Source organism: Netta rufina (genome assembly GCF_964035555.1).
Source record: "Netta rufina genome assembly, chromosome: 32".
Classification (NCBI taxonomy): Eukaryota; Metazoa; Chordata; class Aves; order Anseriformes; family Anatidae; genus Netta; species Netta rufina.
Window position 1 is genome coordinate 902,747 of NC_140156.1, and position 13,700 is coordinate 916,446.

The 13,700-nt window shown below is 55.0% G+C and overlaps 2 protein-coding genes across 3 annotated transcripts; both read left to right on the plus strand.

The window, feature by feature from the left end:
- The first annotated feature begins 4,196 nt into the window (after positions 1-4,196).
- LOC311220495 (guanylate-binding protein 1-like) lies at positions 4,197-10,078 on the plus strand. Of its 2 annotated transcripts, none has more exons than XM_084304042.1 (11): positions 4,197-4,278; positions 4,697-4,907; positions 5,009-5,136; positions 5,544-5,653; positions 5,933-6,165; positions 6,285-6,527; positions 6,798-7,072; positions 8,734-8,946; positions 9,071-9,173; positions 9,300-9,472; positions 9,631-10,077. In XM_084304042.1, exons 2-11 carry the CDS (start codon positions 4,715-4,717, stop codon positions 9,859-9,861), a joined length of 1,902 nt encoding a protein of 633 aa, XP_084160168.1. In that variant the 5' UTR covers positions 4,197-4,278; positions 4,697-4,714; the 3' UTR covers positions 9,862-10,077. The 2 variants fall into 2 exon arrangements, with proteins under 2 accessions (XP_084160168.1, XP_084160169.1); XM_084304043.1 differs by having other exon boundaries at positions 4,227-4,278; positions 4,694-4,907; positions 9,631-10,078.
- Positions 10,079-11,514: 1,436 nt separating this feature from the next.
- LOC311220525 (olfactory receptor 10K1-like) lies at positions 11,515-12,586 on the plus strand (the record flags this gene model as incomplete). The annotated part of the gene is given in 2 exon segments (XM_084304088.1): positions 11,515-12,408; positions 12,410-12,586. Coding segments are annotated over 2 exon segments (1,071 nt in total).
- Positions 12,587-13,700: the final 1,114 nt, after the last annotated feature.

Consider the following 13,700-nt stretch of genomic DNA (forward strand, 5'->3'; position numbering starts at 1 on the left):
GTAACGATATCTTTCTTATAACAATGCCACGAACCTACTATTACCACCAGGAAAATAGCCAAAATCGCAGTAACAATAACCAGAGTTAAATACCATACTCCATGAGTCAGAAAACCGAAATAGACAACACAATTCCAGATGGACCTTAAAGCGAGCTCTTTCCTTAAGGTCCCCAAATATACTTATGGTGCTTACCACAAAGTATATACCAAACACTGCCTCGCAGAAGATCACCTTCTGACTTACAGACAGTTCCAGATACAGATGGACCCCAAGGTCCCCAGATATACTTGTGGTACTAACCACAAAGTATATACCAAATACTGTCCTGCAGAAGTCACCTTCCGACTTACTGGACAGTCCCAGATGACCGGTCTACCAGAAAACCAAACCAGAATAAAGAATATACTCACTTACAATGATGGGGTCCTTGTCTGCCTCCGCAGTGATCCGGTGAGTCGAGGAGTCCCTCCGGGAAATCCCGGGGGTACCCTAGGGAGTCCTGTTCCCAGCGGGTCCTGCAGTCCGGCAGAGAGGTTGTCCCATCTGGGGTGCCAGATTGATTCAAAGATCGAAGCCGAAATTCCTTTAAGTGGTATATTCTTTATTGCAGCGCTGGATGCACGGGGGATCTCTCCACCTATCGTGCATACCCAAAGCAAAAAGCAGTCTTGAATTTATACAATCAATCTATCAATATTCTACAAGCACCTATACATATGCATTACCTATCCCCGCCTTCCCTCGCTTCTCATGCTAATTAGCCTTTTGGCACCTTGCGCCTGCGTAGAGCCTTCCAAGAATTGTGGGCAGGGGTCTTTGGGACGTGGGCAGGGGTCTCTGGGAGGAAGACCCCGAGTCTTCCTCACAGTGTACTTTTCACCTTTGGTCAGGGATCTGCTGAATTGGCATGTTTCTTAATTGCGAGAGCTGGTTGTTGCCAATTCTTCCGTTTGTTGTATCTTTATAATGAATTCCAATGTCCAGTTTTGAGATTTATAGTCCTTACGTTTGTTTCTCTGTCCGTCTGCCGCTTCCTTATCATGAGTTTCAGTGTCTTGTTTCGAGATATACAGTCCATGTCTGGGGATTGTCCTTGCCTCCCCAATGCCTCCCCAATACCTCCTTAATCAGTGGGGCTTGGTCTTGGCCAGGGAGGTTACTGTGCTGTCGGCCGCTTTGCCCCCCTTGGCTCCCATCCCTTGGGGAAGAGACGGCCCTCCTCACTCCCTCACATCTTACACAGCAAGGGGAGACGTGTCATGTTGTCATTCTGGTTTTTATTTTGTTTTACTAAACCTCCAGTGGTCTCCTTTGCAGTCTGTGATTATAACCCCGTAACAGATTTGAATAGGATTGAAGCCGGCACTCTGGAAAATCCCCCTGCCTTTGGCTTGTCGCACAGCTCTGACCAGAACTGTGAGAGAAACCGGAGCCTTGGCTCCTCGGTGTTGGGAAGGTGCTGCCAAAGCAGAAAATCGTGAATGTGTACATGGATGTGGAAGGTTAATCAGCCCTCGTCGAGCACCAGCAACCTTTGCTGACAGCGCCTGCACCAGAGGTTGAACCCAAGTTGTCCTAGTCTGGCTTGAGAAGTTCTGCCTCACCTTCTGGAGGGGGGCATGGGTGGTATTTGGATTTTCTATGCCTCTGTGGAGCACAAGTCCTATGAGGAGCAGCTGAGGGAACTGGGGTTGTTCAGTCTGGAGAAGGGGAGGCTCAGGGCAGAGCTCCTTGCTCTCTACAACTCCGTGAAAGGAAGCTGTGGGGAGCTGGGGAGTCGGTCTTCTCTCACAGGTAGCCAGTGATAGGACCAGAGGGAATGGCCTCAAGTTGTGCCAGGGGACGTTCCGGTGGCAAATGAGGAGACATTTCTTCTCAGAAAGAGCAGTCAGGCGTTGGGACGGGTTGCCCAGGGAGGTGGTGGAGTCGCCGTCCCTGGGGGTGTTCAAGGAGAGGTTGGACGTGGTGCCTGGGGACATGGTTTAGTGGGTGACATTGGTGGTAGGGGGACGGTTGGACCTTGGATCTCGGAGGGCTTTTCCAACCCTTATAATTCCGTGATCCTGTAGGCACTGCCTAGGCACTGCCAGTCATATGGTAAGGGGGAAGCCTCTCCTAGACATTGCTTTGTTAAAAACAAAACAATACAAAACAACAACAAAACAACAACAACAAATATAGGGCTGGATGTCCTGAGACTATCTGCAGTCACTGGGTGCCTTCTGCACTGCTCAGTGATGTTTCCTTCCTTCAGATCTCAAGGAAAAACAAGGGTTTTTTTAAATTTATTTTTGAAGTGTTTGAGGATTCTGGCCAGAACAAGTGTATGGCTTTCACCTAGGGGCTGATGAAATGGAAAGAAAAACCAAAACTAAACTAAACCAAAAACAAGCAACAAAGCGAAACAACTTGCCAAACCCCAGTGGAGCACTGCATTTACCAGCTCCTCCTGGGAAAATGGCAGCTGCCTCCCTCGTTCGTGACAACACCCGTAATACCGTGGCAAAATGGGGCCAAGTGGGAATCTTGTGGAAAACCTGTTCTTCCATAAAATCTAGCAGATTTTACTCTGCTGTCAAATCAAAGCTCACGATGAGGAGACATTTCTGCTCCTCCAAGTACCGCTGCAGTGTCGCTCTGGAAAGTCCCTTGCAGCGGCTCTGCCTTGCAAAACAGCTCCATCTACTTGCAGCATCGTTTTATTATTCCTTTTATTTATTTATTATCAACCTTCTTGTGTCTGGGGGCTCCCAGGCCTCCAGAGGCCATCAAGAGAAAGGAGGGCGCTCACCATGGCCAGGACTGGCTGGAGGAGATGTGGGAAAAGGCAGAGCATGAAAGGAAGAAGAAAGCATTGGGCACACCCGAGAAACCAGTGAGGGAATGCACCAGCATCTTCTGACTCCTGGCAGAGGAAAGACCGGGGCACACCGCACCTCCCGGTGCCCCTCTGCACCTCGAAGCGATGCCCAAAGCTCTCCTAAGTCCTTAAGCCTTTTCAGAGAGACTTTTCAGCCTCTCGTGCTGCCCGAGCAGCCAGGAGGCTGCGGGTACACAAGAAGCTGTGAGGAGACACGGCAGAGCCAACCTGGCCAAAGGGATATCCCACGCCATGGGACGTCATTGTTATTATCCCTTCGTTTTCTGTCCTATTAAATGGTCTTTATCTCAACCCACAAGTTTTTAGCTTTGCTTTTTTAGCACCTAAGCGTGACTCTGGGTTAAGCCACAAGCTTTTACCTCCGTTTTTTATCACCTAAGTGAGATACTTGGGTGATTCCGGCTTAAACCACCCCAGTTGCCAAGAGTATTCGCATCCTACATCCCAACGCAGTGCAGTCGCAGCCAGCAGTAAGAGAAGTCACCCTATCCCAGCCAAAGGGTAAGGCAGAGGACGGTGTTCCTGACATCTGGTTGTAATAAATGGCTCAGTCTTCAAAATAGGACTATAATCAAAGTTTACAATTTATTAAAGGAATAGAGGTAAGCAAACAGCACTGGGTGTGCCAGGAGTCTCTGCTCCACCAAGACGCACACCAGTTACATCAAGCAGCTGATTTTTATGCTCCTAGGCTGATACATAGTCATTACTACTTCTAAAAAAACCAGGGTTATTATAATTAGTTTCTGGAATCCAAACCCTCCTACTGGAGCATGCGTATCAGTCTCCAGGGGTCCCTCTGGGGGTCTCTCGTGCTGAAGGCTCATAGTCTTCCTCCCTCTTGTCCTCCTCCTTTGTCCAACTTGGCTGTATGTCAGAGACTTGTGCAACATCCCCTGCAAGCTTTGTCTTCTAGTTGTTCTTCAGCTCTCCCCGTCTCCTTCATCTCCTGGCCAGATAGCAGAGACTTGCATAGTGTCCCATGCAATAGTCATAATAGTTAGCAGTTATTCTGAAACCCCCCCAGATATCAGAGACTTCAAGGAAAAGCCTACAAATACATTTCCCTTCAAGCTCTCTATTGACACAAATTGCCAAAACATTCCTTTGCAAGACACAAGAATTATATACATTAACCACTCTGTTTTTCTTAGACTTGTGCTTATACAAGGGTATGTAAGACAGAAGGTCACATTCATCATACCATGCGGCCCTAGCATTGTTCCATACTGACACGAATCAGGTGAACATATCTCACACAGTCACTGTCTTTCGCTTTCTATTTTTCCTCCCCGTCATTTCCGAGAACAGGAAGAGAAGGGTTGGACCAAGGCAGGGGACATAAGGCAGCGCCCAGGGTGTTTCAGAGCTGCTGCAGCCCCAGGAAGGTGAAGGTGAGTCCCGTCCCCATCCCTCATCCCCAGCCCCACGCAATCAGCTATGGGCAGGGGGCACAGGAAAGGGATCCCACGGACCCCAGCGAGCCGAAGAGCTCCCTGCCGGGGGGAGGACAGAGAGGTGCGGAGGTTGGCTCCGTCTTTGCTCCGGGATGGAGCAAAGGGAACGGGGGGGCTGGGAGCCTGTGTGCAACCCCCTAGTACCTGCCCCAGGCTCGGACCCTGTGGGGGGATCGGGCACGGTGCAGATCTTCATGAGATCCCCGAAGCTTCAGCCTGGAGGGGGTAAAAAGAGGAGGTACGCAGGGAGGAAGCTAGGGCATCCTTTCTGCTTGGCTTGGGGAAATGAAGTCGGGTGACGATGTCCCTGGGGCGGGGTGCCCCCGCCTTGCTAAGCAGCCCGTCTCCCCAGCAGGCTGCGCAGCTGTGAGCAATGGCATCTGAAATCCGGATGCCAGAGCCCGTCTGCCTAATCAAGAACAAGAAGGGGAAGGGGCTCGTGGTGCAGCCGGGGGCCCTGCAGCTGCTGTCAGAGATCACGCAGCCCATGGTGGTGGTGGCCATCGCCGGGCCGTACCGCAGCGGCAAGTCCTACCTCCTGAACAGGCTGGCTGGGCAGAGGAGAGGTAAGGGAAGGGGATGAGATGTGCACATCCCCTGGCCTGGCCGAGGTGCTCGGCTTCTCCTGCTCGGTATTTCACGCTGCTGAGGCTCTTTGCACCCCCAGGTTTCTCCCTGGGCTCCAGCGTGCGGGCGCACACCAAAGGAATCTGGATGTGGTGCGTGCCTCACCCCTGCAAGCCCGGACACACGCTGGTGCTGCTGGACACCGAGGGGCTGGGAGACACTGAGAAGGTGGGGGAGAAGCGGGGACTTCCCTCGCGCCTGGGCTTTCTGGGTTTAGTCCCTTCCAGGAAGGAGCCTCTGCTGGAACCGGAGCTGAAGCCATGGGGCAGAAAGCCCGGGGAGTGAGGAGAGGGCTGGCGGGGTGAACGAGCTGCCAAATTCTTCTGCTTCCCTGGCAAATGGCATCCGAGCAGGACTGGGGAGCTCGGGGAACATGTTGTGGGAGCCTGAGAGTGAAAGAGCTGAGGATAAAGAGATGTGGGAAGCCCTGGAGATGCTGTGGGGTCTCCCCAGGGGATGGTTTTGCCATGGGATGCTGGCTGGCAGCACTCAGGGTCCGGGCATTCGGGCTCGTGCCTGAAGGGGTCTTGCATGGGGCTGCTGGATAAGGTGAGAACCTGGGGTCGTTGTTCCAGGGCGACACCGAGAACGACACGTGGATCTTCGTGCTGGCCGTGCTGCTCTCCAGCACCCTGATCTACAACAGCAAGGGCACCATTGACCAGCAGGCCATGGACAACCTGCAGTATCCTTTGTGGGTGCACACGGGGTGCCCCCTGCTCCCAGCCTGGGGGCCACAGGGATCCCACATCCCAGTTCCTTGTGTGGGGAGAGAAAACCTCCCAGTGGTGCCCAGGAACCTGCTCGGTATCCCCGGGGCTTTTCTCCCTCTTCCTGGTGGCACCGGGCTGGCCTCTGTCCCCCAAAAGGCTCCACCAGTGCCCAGAAAGTGCCAAGTGTTTATGGGCCGGGGGTGCCCCTGTGTTCAGAGCTGAGGTCCCCACTTCCTTAGCCGGCTCCCCAGCTATGTGCTGAAGCTGTCAGAGTGTGTCCAGGTGAAAACAGCACCCGAGGAGGCAGGAGCTGAGCAGGCAGGAGCTGAGCAGGCAGGAGAAGAGCAGCCGGGTTCGGACAGACAAGCCCTGTTCTTCCCAACCTTCATCTGGGCTGTCCGGGATTTCACGCTGCAGCTGGAGGTGGACGGGAAGGAAATCTCCGAGGACGAATACCTGGAGAACGCGTTGAAGTTGAAGGATGGTAGGGGAGCGGTGCCGTGCCGCTGGATGCATACGTGTACAGCCCCAGACACGGCTGCGGTGGAAGGCACCGCGAGGCTGAGCCCTGGGGGCTTTTTCTGACCCCTTGTTGCCCCACAGGGAGCAGCCAGGAGGTCAAGAGCTACAACCGGCTGCGGGAATGCATCCGCCAGCTCTTCCCGGAGCGCAAGTGCTTCGTTTTCGACCAGCCAGCCAGGAAGAAGGACCTGCCCCGCTTGGAGGAGCTCCCGGACGACATGCTCGACCCCGAATTCCAGCAGCAGGTGGAGCGCTTCTGCAGCTACATCGGGCAGAATTGTCCCCCTAAGACCATCCCTGGTGGCCACGAGATAACGGGGAGCAGTGAGTACCGGTGTCCCGAGGGTCCAAGCTCTTGGGACTGTGTCGGGACAAGGCTCAGATGCAGAGCAAAAGGCTGCTGGGGGGGGCACAGATGCGTTTTTGTGCCAGCTGTGGCACTTACCTCTGGGTTTGGAGCTCCTAGCTGTCGCGTGTGGCTGGGAAAGAGCTAGAAAAAGGAGGTCGGGGCCGTGAGGGGCCCCTGGCAGTGGGGTTAGGGCAGGACCCTGGTCATTTTAGTCGGGCTGCAGATCCGTCACCCCTCCCCGGCAGGGCTGGGGACCCTGGTGGTGAGCTACGTGGAGGCCATCCGGAGCGGGGCTGTGCCGTGCCTGGAGAGCGCGGTGCTGGCGCTGGCAGAGATCGAAAACTCGGCGGCGCTGAAGGAGGCCGTGGCCTTGTACCGGCGTCAGATGGAGCAGGGGCTGCCCACGGAGACCACCCAGGAGCTGCTGGAGCTGCACGCGCGGTGTGAGGAGGAGGCGAAGCGGCTCTTCACGGCACGGGCCTTCGAGGAGAGCAGGGAGCGGTTCCAGGCAGAGCTCACGGTAGGTGATCCCCCCCCGGGGACACCGTCACCCCTAGCCTGGGGGGAGCAGTGTGGTCCCTGCTGGCCAGGCCAGTGCCGTGCCCTCTAATCATAGAAACATTAGGGTAGGAGAAGACCTCCAGGGTCATCTGGTCCAACCGTCCCCCTACCACCAATGTCACCCACTGAACCACGTCCCCAAGCACCACGTCCAACATTTCTTGATGTCCTTCTGGTAGTGAGGGGCCCAAAACTGAACCCAGCACTTGGGGTGCAGGAGCAGGGGACGATCACCTCCCTGGTCCTGCTTGCCGCACTATCCCTGAGGCAAGCCAGGATGCCGTTGGCCTTCTTGGCCCCCTGGGCACACTGCTGGCTCATTTTCAGGCGAGCATCCACCAACACCCCCAATCCTTTTCCTCTGCAGAGCTTTGCAGCCACTCTGCCCCCAAACCTGTAGTGTCTCTGCCCCCAAACCCGTAGCCTTGCATGGGGTTGTTGTGCCCCAAGTGCAGGACCTGGCACTTGGCCTTGTTGAACCTCATCCCTTGGCCTCTGCCCATCGATCCAACCTGCCCAGGTCCCCCTGCAGGGCCTTCCTATCCTCCAGCAGATCGACACTTCCCCCAGCTTGGTGTCACCTGCAAACTCACTCAGTTCCCTCATCCAAGCCTTCCATGGAGATATTAACGAGGATGGGCCCAACACCGACCCCTGGGGAACACCACTGGTGACCGGTCACCAGCTGCATGGTCACACATCAAGACCTGCTCCGTCCCCTTCCCTGGCACCGAGGTCAGGCTGACAGGCCTGTAGGTCCCCGGGTCCTCCTTACGACCCTCTTTATAGACGGGTGTCCCGTTAGCAAGTCTCCAGGGCCCTCCCCAGATGACCATGACGGCTGATAGATGATGGAAAGCAGCCCAGCAATCCCACCGCCAGCTCCCTCAGCACCCTCGGGTGGATCCCATCTGGCCCCATGGACTTGGCCAGGCGGAGCAGCAGGTCCCCAGCCTGAACTTGGGGTGGGGGGGTTCTTCTGCCCCCGCCCCAGACTTCCAGGTCGGGAGGCTGAATACCCCGAGGATAAGAGGTCTGGCTAGTAAAGGAGGCGTTAAGAACCTCAGCAGTCACATTGCCCCCTGCTTCCAGTAACGAATGGAGATTCTCCTCGGCCTGCCTCTTGCCATTAGTAGATTTATACAAAGATTTTTTATAAAATATATTCATAAAAACACTTTTGGGCTTTGGGTTCTTTACTAATGGCTGGTTTTATAAGACACCAAGTCTGACAGTAATACGCAGGAAAGGTTTATCTCACGGGGGTTCTGGCTGTTGCGACGGGAGTTAGCTTCCCTGTCTGCAGCCCATGGGGGCTTCACCTCCCCGCTGATCACCCCACAGGCTGCAGAGCCCCATTTCCCTGCCAGCCTGGCTTTATTCTCACACACGGAACTGTAGGGCTTGGAAGGGACCTCGAGAAGCAAAGCAGGTTCCCTAGGGCAGGTTGCCCAGGTAGGCATCCAGATAAATCTCGAATATCTCCATGGGGAAGAAAACTCCACAGCCTCCCTGGGAAGCCCGTTCCAGTGCTCAACAGGCATTTTTTTTTGCCTGGTTGAGAGAGGTGGAGGCCACTCAACCTGGGCTGAAGCCTTCCCTCTGTGTCCTTCTGCACAGGTCCAGTTAGAGGCACTTAAGGAACATTTCTGGATGCGGAACGAGCGGGTATCCCACGAGAAGTGCACGGCCGCCCTCCAGGAGCTCTTCCAGGACTTGGACAGACGGATCAATGACGGGGTCTACTTCATGTTGGGGGGCTACCAGCTCTTCCAAAGAGATCAGCAGGCACTGGTGGAGCAATACAGGAAACTGCCTGGCAAGGGGGTGAAGGTAGGAACACGAACAGCTCCAAGGCGAGGGCAGAGGCTCCACGTCCCACCGCCCCCTCCCAAAAAACCCTCGCCTGGAGCTGCTGCTTCACCCCTTGACTCCTGCCCTCCCCATGTCCCTGCAGGCAGATGCTGCGCTGCAGGATTTCCTCCAGAAGAGAGAGTCTATGGCCAGAACCATCCTCAAAGTCGACCATGAGCTGACCGAGAAGGAAGAGCAGATAGAAAGTAATTTTGGGGATGGAGAAATGCCACTGCCTGGAGAGGGACTGGCACGGCATGGAGGGACAGTACTCCTTGGGGGCCTGGGGCTCATCTCCTGCCTTTGAGACATCTTTGCTTCTCTCTCAACAGATCTGAAAGCCCAGTATGAGAGAGCTGAGCAGGAGAGGGAGGCTGAGAGGAAGAGGCTGGATGAGACGGAGGTCGAAAACCTAAAGACGTTGTTGAAGTTACTCAACGATATGAAGGCTCGTCGGAGAAAGAAGCGGGAGGAGAAAGAGAATAAAAACAACCATCAATCAAAGGTACCATGGCAGAGAGGATGTACCCAGAGCTGTGGCTGGCAGGCAGGAATGGTGATGGGGGCTCGCCTGGCTCCCTCCCATTGCTTCTTGGCTCCCTTGCACTGCAGACACCATGCAGGAAGGCTTTGGGATTGCTGACAACCTGACTATCTTCACAGGACCAGGACAAGAAGTCCACAAGTGGCTCCGAGAAGAAGAGCAACCCTGAGGATCAGCAAAATTCCAAGCCCGGTGGCAAATCCGGTGATGGCCCCAGATACAAAATGTGGTTTGAGCTTTTGGAAAGAACATATGAGATTCTTGTGAAACAGTCCCCTCTCTCTGGTTTAATTTATGAGATCGTGATGGCTTTCTTTAGAAGCCGTACAGAAACAAAGAGAGATGTGTAGCGTGCTTCTTGATACCAAGTACAATTCTGCTAAACTCTGCAAGTCCTTGCTGCAAAGGACAGGGTGTGGCAGTGACCTCTGTGGTCGCTGCCATTGCACCAGCTAGTGCTTTTATGCTTTCACGTAGTTGGAAATGAAACTAATTGTCTGGGGAGCGTAATCTTAGGGGCGCGGGGTGGGTTCGCTGATCAGCTCGTAGGTGGGAGATTCTGCTCCTTTGCCATTGCTCAGAAAGTACACCCAAGGGTCAGCACTGGCTCTGACAACATTGACCTTTCTTCATCTTTCATTACGGGTGTGTATTGCTTTCAAAAAGACAAAATAATGCAATAATAAAGTAATGCAATAATAAAATAATGCAAAAGCAATGCAAAAATAATAAAAATAAAAATAAAATTTAATAAAAATAAGATAATAATAATACAAAATCCTCCAACCTGGGTTTCAGCACGTGGCCATTACTGAGAGCTGCCAATGGTATTTTGGGTCTGCCTAAGGGAGGCTGGCTCTTAATTATGCCCACTGCAACCAACTAGCAAGGGGTGCGGACATCACCGCCCTTGGGTGGGTTAATGTGCACCTCTGGAGCTAATTGCTGCAGTCCCCTGCCCATGGGGATGGGAGGGCTGGGGCTCACGTAGAAGCCCGCAGCCACGAGCGTGCCAAAGCTCCCCAAGCCCTCTCCACTCCTGAGCCTCCCTCGGGCCAGTGCAGGTGTGGTTTCAGGGCTCTTTTCCCCGCTCCAGCCCCCCGGATTTCTTTTCTGCACCTTCATTGTGGGGACTGGAGGGGAGGGAGAGATCCCGTGGCAGGACCCCGAAGTCCGAGCCTTGTTCCACCCAATCCCTCTGCTTGACGCCCATCGGGGGTGGAAGGGGACAGCCCAGCCACGCCACCCCAGGCCACCATGTCCCTTGGTCCTGCAGGGGAGCCAAGACCCTTCCCCACTCTCCCCTCGCTGGAATAATCCCCGTTCTGGGTCCAGGACTGCAGCCGGAGGTGGCTGCGCTGCTCAAAGCCCTGCTTTGCCTGCTCTGCTTCCCCAGCAGCTCCAGCACCTCGTCACCCACAGCTCCGCGCCTTCTCACAGCCCACGTGCCCCTTGAACGAGCAGGAGGCTCTGCAGCACCGCTTCCCCCCTCCTGCAGCCCCTAGGAGCCACTTTCCCCAATTCCAGGAGTTCCCCCGCGACATCTTCCGTCCCCTGCCCCACCTTCCAGCCCGTGACTCGCCTGCCCTCGCAGCACCTGCCCTTGCAGATACCGCTTTCCCTGCTACAAGATGAGCAACGGGACTTCCCCACGGGGGCTGCCATGCCCCGGGTGAGCCCCGGTGGCCGTGCACCCACCCTGACAGCCACTGCGGCTTGGTGAGGGGAGCCGGGGGTCCTTGAGTTGCTTGGGGAGCACCGGGAGCTGCAGCGAGGCCGAGGGCTGCCCGCAGCGCTCACCAGCCCCGAGCCCACGCGTGCACCCTGCTAATGTCAGGAACAGAGCCCGTGGTGGGGGCACAGAGACCGGGAAGGGGTCTGCTGAGGGGCGCTGGGGCAAATTCTCCTTGGCACAGCAGCAGACAACCCCCCCTTGAAGCTCCTGCGTCCCTCTTTGGCCTCGCTGCTTGGGGAAAGCTTCCATGGGCAGTGAAAACCAAACGATGGCCACCGACTTCATCTTCGTGGGGTTCTCCAGCCTGGCGGAGCTGCAGAAGCTGCTCTTCGGGGTGTTTTTGCTTCTCTACCTGCTCACACTGAGCATGAACACGGCTATCATGACCGTCATAAGGGTGGAGCGGAGCCTTCACACACCCATGTACTTCTTCCTCTGCGTCCTGTCCTTTTCCGAGACCTGCTACACCCTCGTGATCGTCCCCAAGATGCTGGTGGACTTGGTGGCGGAGAGAAAAGCCATTTCCTTCTTGGGCTGCGCCGTCCAGATGTACTTCTTCCTCCTGCTGGGCTGCTCCCACTCCTTCCTCCTGGCGGCCATGGGCTACGACCGCTGCGTCGCCGTCTGCCGCCCGCTGGCCTACAGCAGCATCATGACCCGGCGGCTCTGCGCGCAGCTGGTGGCCGCGTCGGCGCTCAGCGGGCTGCTGGTGGCCCAGCTGGTCACCCCCCTGGTGTTCTGCTCGCCGTTCCAGGCCAGCCGGCAGCTCGAGCACTTCTTCTGCGACATCTCCCCCGTCCTCCGCGTGGCCTTCAGGCAGAGCAACGCCGGCGAGGCCGTTATCGTGGCGCTGGGCGTCTTCGCCCTGATGGTCCCGCTGACGCTGCTCCTGGCTTCGTACCTCTTCATCCTCGCCGACGTCCTGCGCATCCCCTCGGCCGCGGGGAGGCACAAAGCCTTCTCCACCTGCAGCGCCCACCTGGCCGTGGTGCTCGTGCACTACGCCTGTGCCTCCCTCATCTACCTGAGGCCGGGCTCCAGCTCCTGGTCGGGCCAGGACGCGCTGATCTCGGTCACTTACACCATCCTCACCCCCCTGCTCAACCCCATGATTTACACCCTGAGGAACAAGGACGTCAAAACAGCTCTCCGCAAAGCCATCAGGAAAACACAAATTTCTCCAGAATGTTTTCGAGGAAAGAGGTCAAGGTGAGCAGCGTCCTCAGTGGGTATTTCCAGCCAGCAGCCTCCCCTTCCAAAAACCATCGCTCCTTTTCTGTGAGCCCTTCGGCTCCCAGCAGAGCTTCAGCAAAGCCATGACAGCAAAGCACGGCTGCTAAGAAGGATGAACAAATTCCAGACACAGCGAGAGTGGGAAAACCAACGTCAATTCCTTTTTGAACATAGAAACCCAATTTCTTTTTGAAGATGGAAATCCAAATTTCCACCCCCGTGCCAGCAAAGCTTCCAGCTGTACAACCTGAGACATTTAGTGAAGAAGAATCATAGGTGTCGAAAGTATTTCAAGGGGAAACTCCATTTTTTTTTTTCAAAAATTGAGATTGCAAGCACAGGACCATATTCAGTGTGTATGTATCTCTCTGTGTGATATTGCGGGGCCCATCAACAAAGCCCGCAAGGAACCGAGCTCCTGCAAGGGCTTGGCTCCTTCGAATGGCATCAGCTTGCCTTCACCAGAAGCTGAATTAACACATCTGCTGTGTTCGCATCCTGGGTTGCACAAAGCTGACCACAAAAGCCTGTTTTTTCCTCCAAAATGAAGGTGTCGCCTCTTCATCAATGAGAAAGTGGAATTGGCAAAACAAGGAAGTGAAACATTTCCAAGAGGAATAGCCCCAGTGGTTGTTTTTAAAACCCTGGGGTTCCCTCCCTCCGCAGGGGGGATTGCCCCAGTCAGTCGAAGGCAACGACCAGGAAAACCCAAAAGGCTCTTGAAACTTTTATTTCTAGGGCTTGTCACAGCAGCAGAGGCAGGCACGCTTTCTCCAAACCTTCATGTCACATTGCAACCTGGCAAGTTCTGATGCAGCAGAACTCAGATTATTCCTCTGAGTTATTTTCATTTTATTGTGGGGTATGTCGGTCTAAAATCCAGAGCACTACTGAGCCCATGCAGGGGCTGGGGATGGAGCAAAGAATGGGACAAGGGCACTGCAATCCCCAAAAGCCACAGCTCCTCAGGAGAGCCTTTTAGAAAGAGCACTTAGTAAATCAGGGACCAGGAGCTGCAATGCGAGGCCCCAGGAGATGAAAAAGAGGAAGAACGGGGAGGAAGGAACCCATGGGGACAGGAGAGGCTACAGGATCTGGAGCTGGTTGATGTGGAGAGAAAGCAGCTACAGGGAAGCTCCCAGGACCATAAAGAGCTCAGGGCACCTCCCTGTGCCTCCCATTCTGGTATTTTACGTATTACTGACGTGGGTGATCATTAAA

What these genes read in the sequence shown, in the direction of transcription:
- LOC311220495 (XM_084304042.1), top strand. Translation starts at nt 4,715, where the DNA reads ATGGCATCTGAAATCCGGATGCCAGAGCCCGTCTGCCTAATCAAGAAC. An exon ending in GGCTGGGAGACACTGAGAAG is followed by an intron (nt 5,137 to 5,543) that starts GTGGGGGAGAAG and finishes TCGTTGTTCCAG; the next exon opens with GGCGACACCGAGAACGACAC. An exon ending in GGTTCCAGGCAGAGCTCACG is followed by an intron (nt 7,073 to 8,733) that starts GTAGGTGATCCC and finishes CCTTCTGCACAG; the next exon opens with GTCCAGTTAGAGGCACTTAA.